Below are 10998 nucleotides of genomic sequence, written 5' to 3'. Positions count from 1 at the left end.
CAAAATTAAACTTAATATTAGCATTCCCTCTTGTAAGCTATAGTTATATTTAGCTTATTTCAGTGACTTCTACAACCCCAAGCATGTGTCAGATTCTTTCAAATTGATCAAGCTTTAATGCCTTACTCATTATATCTGCTACTTGCTTCTTAGAGGAGCAATAAATTAAGCGAACTATGTGGTTCTGTACTAAGTCTCTAAGAAAGTGAAATCTCACTGCAATATGCTTACTTCTTCCACGAAAGATAGGATTATTGGATAATTGAATCATGGAATTGTTGTCACATAGGATTTATGTTGCTTCTTTTTCTTTTGACCCAAGATGCTCTAAGATTCATCGAATCCAAATCCATTTACAAGCACAAAATGTTGCAACAATGTATTCAGCCTCGGTTGTAGATAAACTTACCATAGGCTATTTTTTTCTGCCAATGAGACAACCTCATTTCTGATAAAAAAATACTTAGTCGGAAGTAGTTCTTCTATCGATCTAAGTCTCCAGCATAGTTGTTATCACTATAAGTTGTCAAACCAGTCTCCTTTTCTTTTTGATAAAATATGCCATATTTAATGGTACCTTTTACATATTGTAGCAGCCTTTTTACTACAGCCTAATTGTTACCAATAAGGAGTATTGGTAAATCTTGAAGAAATTTGTTTTGATGATGCTGCAAGAAGTTTTAGTTGAAGAAGATATTAGAATTAGTTAAAAGCAATTTGTAGAAATTAAATGTAGTAGGAAATTCTTGTAAACTTTGTAAACTTGCATTTTTAACTGCAATAATCTATTATGGAATGACAATAATCGATTATCACAGAGTCATACAGGAATAATCGATTATCACATCATATAATCGATTATTACATTTTGAAAACCCTGTAACGGACTTTAATAATTGATTATCACTTTTGATAATCGATTATCAGTGGCAGTTGGGAGATGTCTTTTCAGTTTTTGACCCTGCACGAAACTAGGCTTATAAATAGAGGTCTTCACAGCTCTTAGAAAGAACTTTTCAATTGAGAGTATTAGAGCTTTGTGCCTAAGGGAAGCTCTCTGTGAGTGAAAAGGATCTATGTCATTTTGAGAATACAGTTTGTCTGAGGAAGTTCTCAAAGTGATAGAGTGCTCTTGCCTGGTCTTGTGAATAGGAGAAGCTCGCGTTTTGTGTGTCAAAGGTCGGAGCGGTTCTCTTCAAGTTGGCTGAGCAGGTTCTTCCGTTCGTTTGTCGAAGGAAGGTGTTTTCTATTCCTTGCTTATTTTGATTATCTGATTGTAATCTGCAAACCATATTTTTAGTGAAAAAGGTTAATCACTATTTATAGTGATTAACGACTGGACGTAGAATCTTTTGATTCGAACCAGGATAAAAATTCTGTGTTGATTTTCTTTATCCCTAAACTCTTAGCACATCAACCGTTCGATAAAAGTTCACTAAGAAAATCAATTTTTGAAACCGATTATTTTAACTTGTGTTGTGATCGTTACACGCTTTCCGCTATCTATATTTTATTCCGCTGCGCAACTCTATAACGGTACCGATTGTTCCGACAATTGGTATCAGAGCTTGCTTTGATAGTTTTTCAAATTTTTTGAAAATGGGCGGTCTTAACCAAGTTTATGCTGAGGGTGCTTCTATTGATAGACCTCCTTTGTTTACGGGGGAAAATTATGCGTTTTGGAAAATAAGAATGCAAATATTTTTAGAGTCAATTGACAGAGGCATCTGGGAAGCCGTACAAAATGGTCCATATATTCCTAAAAATACAGTTGATGGTGTGGAAGTAGAAAAATCATATTTTGACTGGACTGTTGAGGAAAATAGAAGAGCCCAATTTGATATTAAGGCTCGGAATATAATTTTATCTGCACTAACCATTGATGATTTTTTCAAAGTATCTGTTTATAAAAGTGCTCAGGAAATGTGGAAATTTTTAAGAGTCACTCATGATGAAGTATCGAATGTGGCTAAGTTGACTTGTTCGAACTCATGCTCTACATCAAACTCCTCAAGCTCAAGCGATTCTAATGAGCAAGAAAATCTATGCTTGATGGCCAACGATAAATCATCTGAAAGCAAAATCTTGAAGGAAAAGAAGGACTATCAAGGTTCCTCTTCAAGCTTCAAATGTTATGGATGTGGTGAAAGAGGCCATGTGAAAGCTTATTGTTCAAGCAACAAAAGAAGTAAAGAAAGAAAAGAAAAGAAAATTCACAAGAAGAAGAAGGTTCACATTGCTTGGGAGGATAATGCATCAACCACCTCTAGTTCAAGTGATTCTGTTGAAGAAGCCAACTTGTGTTTGACGGTTAATATTGATGACACTGCAAGCCAAGTAAGTTGCTCTAGCCTTGACACTAGTGAATTTGATGTACAAAAGGCTTTTCTTGAATTGCTTGATGAATCTGAAAAATTGAATGCTGCTCATAAAAATTTGAAAAAGGAATTTAAAGAATTGCGAATTAAATATGAGAAGGCATTAGATGAGGAAGTAAGTTTGAGAAATAAAATTTGCAACTTGGAAATGAAAGAGTCTTCAAATGTTGAACATCCTGTTGAATGTCTTTCATGTAAGAGTCATATGCTTGATATTGATATTCTTGAAAATCTTCTTGAAGTTGCAACTGGAAATAATAATGTTGAAATGCCTATAACTGTTAAGAATGTTTATAAAAACAAAAGTGTTTTTAAAAGTAAGAACCAAATTAAAAGAACCCGTAGGGTATGGGTTGAAAAAGGAACTGTGTCTTATAGAAACCCAAATGTTGTCACATGCTTTTATTGTATGAAAAAGGGGCACACTTCTAACAAATGTAGAATTAAACATTTTGATGTTCCAAATGGAAAATATGCTTGGATTCCTGTTATAAAGTAAATTGTCTCTAACCTCAAAGGACCCAAATGAGATTATGGGGACCAAAACTCTATTGTTTTATTTTGCAGGTTAATTTTTCAAAAGGAAAAGAAGACTCTATGGTATCCTGGTATTTTTTAAGAGCTTTGAAATAATTTATGAATGTTAGATGTGTCTTAGGTTGAAAATTTGGCCCAAATTTGTGTTTTTCAAAAATTAACGTAAATAATCGATTACCAAGGGTAATAATCGATTATCTCGTCCTCAAAATTTGGATTTTGGCAATTTGGCTCACAAATAATCGATTATTTAAAGTAATAATCGATTATCTTAAGTCACAGCGTAAAAAAAAAAAAAAAAAAAAAAAAAAAAAAAAAAAAAAAAAACTTTTTTGAGTTTGTTTTTAAAAGGGGATTATTACATTCAAGGGAAGATATATGAGTTTGTTATATATCTTGTTTTTATCTCTATTATGGATTAATTAATATTGTTTGTACTTCTTAATTAGAGTTGAATTTCTGTTTTTCTTATACTCCATGAGGAATTCTGTTCTTTCATGTTATGAAATTTCAATTTTATTTCTGTTTTGAAATGCATCAATTATTTTGTTGAGGGGGAGAAAAATTTGAGGGGGAGTTTTTCCACTTTTTTACTTTTTGCTTATGATCAAAAAGGGGGAGAAAACTTCTAATTTTAGTAGTGCAATTATTACTAACATGTTTGTAAGTATGGAATCTGTGCAGGAAATTAGAAATGCTTTTAACAAATTGAATTTTTGATCATCATCAAAAAGGGGGAGATTGTTACCAATAAGGAGTATTGGTAAATCTTGAAGAAATTTGTTTTGATGATGCTGCAAGAAGTTTTAGTTGAAGAAGATATTAGAATTAGTTAAAAGCAATTTGTAGAAATTAAATGTAGTAGGAAATTCTTGTAAACTTTGTAAACTTGCATTTTTAACTGCAATAATCTATTATGGAATGACAATAATCGATTATCACAGAGTCATACAGGAATAATCGATTATCACATCACATAATCGATTATTACATTTTGAAAACCCTATAACGGACTTTAATAATCGATTATCACTTTTGATAATCGATTATCAGTGGCAGTTGGGAGATGTCTTTTCAGTTTTTGACCCTGCACGAAACTAGGCTTATAAATAGAGGTCTTCACAGCTCTTAGAAAGAACTTTTCAATTGAGAGTATTAGAGCTTTGTGCCTAAGGGAAGCTCTCTGTGAGTGAAAAGGATCTATGCCATTTTGAGAATACAGTTTGTCTGAGGAAGTTCTCAAAGTGATAGAGTGCTCTTGCCTGGTCTTGTGAATAGGAGAAGCTCGCGTTTTGTGTGTCAAAGGTCGGAGCGGTTCTCTTCAAGTTGGCTGAGCAGGTTCTTCCGTTCGTTTGTCGAAGGAAGGTGTTTTCTATTCCTTGCTTATTTTGATTATCTGATTGTAATCTGCAAACCATATTTTTAGTGAAAAAGGTTAATCACTATTTATAGTGATTAACGACTGGACGTAGAATCTTTTGATTCGAACCAGGATAAAAATTCTGTGTTGATTTTCTTTATCCCTAAACTCTTAGCACATCAACCGTTCGATAAAAGTTCACTAAGAAAATCAATTTTTGAAACCGATTATTTTAACTTGTGTTGTGATCGTTACACGCTTTCCGCTATCTATATTTTATTCTGCTGCGCAACTCTATAACGGTACCGATTGTTCCGACATAGTTGTTATCACTATAAGTTGTCAAACCAGTCTCCTTTTCTTTTTGATAAAATATGCCATATTTAATGGTACCTTTTACATATTGTAGCAGCCTTTTTACTACAGCCTAATGTGATTCCTTTGGGTTTGCCATGTAACGATTGATTAAGCTTCCTCCAAACATTAAGTCTGGTCAAGTAATTGTTAAATACATGAGGCTTCTGATTGCTTGTTGGAATTTTGTGGCATCCACTGTAGTACCTTGATCATCTTTGGACAATATTGTACCTGATACGATGGGGTTTCATACAAGGTTACTTTTGGTCATATTGAATCGTTCTAGCACATCACGAGCATATTGTCTTTGACAGATAAGAATTCTTGTATTACTTTGTATAACTTCAATGTCGAGGAAATATCTCATTTTACCCAAATCAGTTATATCAAACTCCCTCTTCATTGAGCTTTTGAATTCATCACCAAAACGTTTACTATTTCTAGTGAAGATCAGATCATCAACATAAAGACTGATAATGAGAATAGGACCTTTAATTCTTCTCATGAAGAGGGTGTGTTCACTAAAGCATCTTTCAAATTTCTCTTTTAAATCAAGCTGAAACACATCCCATGTATTTTGAGCAGCCAAAGCTAGTAGTATTCTCACAATGTCAAGTCTAGAACCTAAAGCAAATACTTTTTTATAATCAACTTCATACCTTTGAGCATAACCTTTGGCCACTAGTCCGGCCTTGTACTTTTCAACGTGACCATTTTCATTGAATTTGGTCTTGAAAATCCATTTAACACCAATAGTTGTGACCCCTTCTGGAGGATCTACTAGTTCCCACATATGATTCTTTTCAATTGCTTTCATTTCTACATTCATAGCTTCCCTCCATTGTATACTTTTACAAGCCTCTTCATAGGATTGAGGATCTTTAGAGTTTGTAATCATCATAGCTAGTAAATTTGCTTCGTCTACCGAGAGATGAGTTTCGTGATCAGACATACATACAGGTTGCCTTCGTGTTCTTGTGGTTCTTCCTTCAATTTTTTAGCAAAATGATGAAGATAAAGTTTTGATGATACCCAAATCAAGTCAAGAGATATCAAGTTTCAAGAAGATCCTTTGAAGACTTGTACTTTTATAGAAAGCTTTTGTAATAATTATAATTAAGTGTTTATGACTTAGGTTCTTAGTAGTTTTTGATTCCACATACTTTCACATCTTAAATTTGTTGTTTAGAGTAAAAAACATACCGTATTAATCGATTAAACCTAGTGATAATCGATTAATCCATATAGCAGATGAAAAACTCTAACTGCCTATACAATAATCGATTAAAACTTTCTTTAATCGATTAACTAATCTATTAAAATGTTGATTAATCGATTAAAGGTGACTCTTGGAGTTTTTTCGCTGTTAAAACTAGTCGTTGTACTTAGTTTAATCGATTAACAAGAATATTAGTCGATTAAAAGAATTAAAATGGTTGGAAACGAAAAATGGAAGAGTATTTTCTTGAGTTTATAAATAGGCTCTCATTTTCCTTCAACAACAACTCTTCCCTTGTGCTCTAGTACTCAGAATTCATTGAGAATTGTGTGATCGTGCTCAGCTAAAGAAACTCTTATCTGTGGAGTTGTTGAAGTGCTACTGTGGTGATAGAGGAATAGTTGATTCATCCTTGGTGCATCTAAGGAAGTGTTTGGAAGAGAAAGTCATCCTTCGTGAAGTATTCGAAGGAGGTGTTTCATCCTTTGTGAAGACTCAAAGGAGGTGCAGGTTCATTTCTTGTGGTATCAAGAGAGGTGGTTTCTAAACTTTTACAAATTGTTTCTTTATGAGTGTAATTTGTAATTTTTTTGTAAGTAGTGAACTGTTTATCTTGATTTGAGATAAACGACTAAATGTAGGATTGGTAAGATCCGAACCAGGATAAAATTATTTGTGCAAATTTCTCTCAACCTTACTCTTTTATTTATCGTTAATATTTGCTTGGTAAGTTAAATTGAGTAGAAATTTTAAAAGGCACACATTGTTATTAAAAACCAATTCACCCCCCCCCCTCTTGGTTTGTTATTCCACGCTAATCATTCCGCTGCAGCCGCTCTGACAATTGGCATCAGAGCTTGATTTGATAGGTATTCAATTGGCAGGATCATATCAAACTTTTGCACAGGGTGCTTCTATCAATAGACCACCCCTATTCACAGGTGAAAATTTTGCAAACATTTATTGAGTCTATTGATGTTGATATTTGGGAAAATATTGCATTTGGCCCTTTTGTTCCTACTAACAATATGCAAGAACCAAAGCCCCGTGTTTAGTGGACTACTGAAGATAATAGGAGATTTCAAAATGATGTAAAAGCTCGTAATACTATTTCATCTGCTCTAACTGTTGACGAGTTTTACAAGATCTCTGTTTGTAAGACTCCTTAAGAAATGTGGGAAGTGCTGAGAGTAACCCACGAAGGTACAGATGAAGTAAAGAGAGCTAGAAAGAACACCTTAATCCAGAAATATGAAATATTCAGGATGAAGCAAGGAGGAACAATTTCAGATGTTCAGAAACGCTTCACCAACATTGTTAACCATCTCATTGGACTAGGTAAGTCTTTCGAAAATGATGAGCTTAATATCAAAATTTTGAAATCTTTAGACAGGTCATGGTAACCAAAAGTGACTACAATTTCTAAGTTACAAAATCTCAACACAATGACTATGGCAGCATTGTTTGGAAAGTTGAGAGAATATGAACTTGACCTTGGAAGACTAGATGAAGAAGAAGCAAAAACTAAGAAAAAGAATCTAGCCTTTAAATCTGAGGTCGAAAGGAGCAAAAACAAAATGGAAGATGAAGACTCATATGATGAAGAATTGAGTCTTGTAATCAAAAGGCTCAACAGGTTCAAGAAGTCAAAATGAAAAGGAAGATTTAAGTATGAAAAGAGAGAAAACCAAGGATCTTCCTCAAACTCAGATGCTACGGTTGCGGAGAAAAGAGGCACTTAAAAGTTGACTGCCCAAATCAAAAGAAGGGTGAAGAAAAGAAAGAAAAGAAAGAAAAGAAAACCTTCAAAAAAAAAGAAAGCCTACATTGCATGGGATGATGACAATGAAACAATTTCTGATTTGAGTGATTCTGATGAAGAAGCAAACATATGTTTAATGGCGGACGACGACACTAGAAGCCAAGTAAGTACATCTAGCTATTCTAATAATTATAGTCAATATAATGAAGATGAATTGCATGAAATTTATGCTGCTTTAATAATAGAATCTGAAAAATTAGATAAGACTCATAAGAAATTGAAAAAGGATTTCAAGGAACTAAAATTCAATTTTGAAAATATTCTTGAAGAAAACAAAAATCCAAAATTAAATTTTGAAAACATTTTTGAGGAAAATAAAAATTTTAAATCATATTTTGAAAATATTTTTGAAGAAAATAAACATTTGAAAAACAAAATTTTATTTTATGAAAAAGGAAAATATATTAGTAGTAATGAATGTGCATCTTGTGTGAATCATAAGAAACCACTAGATAACACAACCTTAGGAGAATGTAGTAAAAATAATGAAAACAAGGTTGTTAAAAATTGGTATGGTCCTAAATTGAAAAATAAACATAATAATAAAACCCGTAGAACATGGGTAGAAAAAGGAACAACTTTTAGAAACGCAAATATTGTATCATGCTTTTATTGTATGAAAAAGGGTCATACTTCAAACAAATGTCAAATTAAGCATTATGGTGTTTCAAGTGGCAGATATGTTTAGGTTGTTAAATAATTTCAAATCTCTAAAATCTAATCCAAAGGACCCACACAAAGTAGTTGGGTACCTAAAAAGCTTGTTCTTTTTATTTTGCAGAAACTATCAAAACCAAGGAAATTATTGTGGTGTCTTGATAGTGGATGTTTAAGACACATGACCGGAGATAAAAAGAAATTTACAAACTTCCGAAAAAAGGAGCAAGGCTTTGTCACCTATGGTGACAACAATAAAGGAAAAATCCTCTGAAAAGGAGATATTGGGAGTGAAGATACCTTGATGATCAAAGATATGCTATATGTGGAAGGACTAAGGCACAATCTAATTAGCATTAGTCAACTATGTGACAAAGGACTCAAGGTAACCTTTGAACATAATTCTTGCACTATGTATAAAAATGATTCTTCTGAAATTGCTTTAAAAGGAATTAGGCATAACAATATTTATTTGATTGATTTAGAAAAGGCATCAAATAGGAATATTTCTTGTTTAGTTGTAAAAGAAGAAAATCCTTGGTTGTGACATAAAAGAGTTGCTCATATTCATATGCAACAATTGAATAAACTCATTTCTAAAGACTTAGTAATTGGTATACCAAAACTAAAATTTGTGAAAGATAAATTGTGTGATGCATGTCAAAAGGGTAAACAAGTGAAGTCATCTTTTCATTCGAAAAATGTTGTTTCTAGTTTAAAACCCTTAGAACTTTAACACATGGATTTATTTGGTCCTTCTAGGATAAAAAGTTTTGGAGGAAATTATTACGCTTTAGTTATAGTTGATGATTATTCAAGATATACTTGGACTTTCTTTCTCACTCTTAAAAGTGAAGCTTTCAAAGAATTTAAAAAGTTTGCTAATTTGGTTCAAAATGAAAAGAATTTGAAAATTAAAGCTATTAGAAGTGACCATGGAGGTGAATTTCAAAATGAATTGTTTGAAAAATTTTGTGAAGATCATGGCATTTCTCATAATTTTTCTGCACCTAGAACTCCTCAACAAAACGGAGTTGTAGAAAGAAAGAATAGATCCTTAGAGGAACTTGCTAGAACTATGTTAAATGAATATAATGTTCCTAAACAATTTTTGGCTGATGCTGTGAGTATTGCATGTTATGTATGAATAGAACGCTTATTAGGACTATCTTGAAACGTACTCCTTATGAACTTTTTAAGAATAGAAAACCAAATGTTTCACATTTGAGAATTTTTGGATGCAAATGTTTTGTCTTAAATAATGGAAAACAAAATTTAGGAAAATTTGATTCCAAAGCTAATGAAGGTATTTTTCTTGGATATTTTCTAACGAGTAAAAATTATAGAGTATTTATTCGAAAAACTTTTGTAATAGAAGAATCTATGCATGTTGTCTTTGATGAAATTGTGGACCTTGAGGCAAAACCTCTTGAGTCAGATGAATCAGATGTAGATAGTAATGAAGACTTGCTGAAGACAACAAATGAAACGAAGAATGATGACAATCCTCAAGATGAAGATCTAAACAAAATGTGGCAACAACCTAGAGGATTATCATTGGACAACATTATCGGAGACATATCTACAGGGGTAAACACTAGAAGAAATATAGAAAATTATTGCATGAATGTTGCTTTAGTTTCACAGTTAGAACCAAAAAATATTAAGGAAGCTCTTCAAGATGAAAAGTTATGTATAGCAATGCAAGAAGAGCTCAACCAGTGTGAAAAAAATCAAGTTTGGGAATTGATTCCTAAGAAAGACACTCATCAAGTAATTGGAACCAAATGGGTGTTCAGAAACAAACTGGATGAAGATGGAAACATCACCAAGAATAAAGCTAGGGTTGTAGCACAAGGATACAGTCAAGAAGAAGGTATCGATTATGATGAGACATATGCTCCAGTTGCCTTGTTAGAGGCAACTCGCCTACTTCTTGCTTACGCATCTATAATGAAATTTAAATTATTTCAGATGGATGTTAAAAGTGAGTTTCTAAATGGTTTTATCAAAAAAGATGTGTATGTTGAACAACCACCAGGTTTTGAAGATTTTAAATATCCTAATCACATCTATAAATTAAAGAAAGCACTATGTGGTTTAAAACAAGCACCTAGATCTTGGTATGAAAGGCTTAGCAATTTTCTTTTAGCAAATGATTTTAATAGAGGAAAAGTTTATTCAACGTTGTTCATTAAAAGAGTCGGAAAACATTTTCTGATTATTCAAGTATATGTTGATGATATTATATTTGATTCATCTAATAAATCTCTTTGTGAGAATTTTGCTAAGACTGTGTAGGGAGAATTTGAGATGTCAATGATGGGAGAATTAACATTCTTCCTCGGTCTTCAAATTAAACAAATGGAGGAAGGTACGTTCATTTCTCAAACTAAATACTGCAGAGAAATTCTTAAAAGAGGAAGCATCTACTCCCATGTGAACCTCATGCTATTTAGATAAAGATGAGACGGGGTAAAAAGGTGAACAAACTAAATATAGAGGTATGATTGGTTCTTTATTATATCTTACTACTAGTAGACCGGATATTATGCAAAGTGTCTGTGTGTGTGCTAGGTATCAATCTAGTCCTAGAGAATCTCACCTTACAGCAGTTAAGCGTATATTGAAATATCTTAAGGGAACTACATCCTTTGGTTTATGGTAT

General features: G+C 32.7%; 1 protein-coding gene across 1 annotated transcript; it reads right to left on the bottom strand.

Annotated features, from left to right (window-relative positions):
- Positions 1-4879: 4879 nt before the first annotated feature.
- On the bottom strand, positions 4880-5533 carry LOC108339157 (uncharacterized mitochondrial protein AtMg00820-like). Its single transcript, XM_017576300.1, has one exon. It carries the CDS (start codon positions 5531-5533, stop codon positions 4880-4882), a length of 654 nt encoding a protein of 217 aa, XP_017431789.1.
- Positions 5534-10998: the final 5465 nt, after the last annotated feature.

The sequence above is a fragment of the Vigna angularis genome, chromosome 5 (genome assembly GCF_016808095.1).
Source record: "Vigna angularis cultivar LongXiaoDou No.4 chromosome 5, ASM1680809v1, whole genome shotgun sequence".
Classification (NCBI taxonomy): Eukaryota; Viridiplantae; Streptophyta; class Magnoliopsida; order Fabales; family Fabaceae; genus Vigna; species Vigna angularis.
This window is presented reverse-complemented; position numbering and strand designations above follow the sequence as displayed.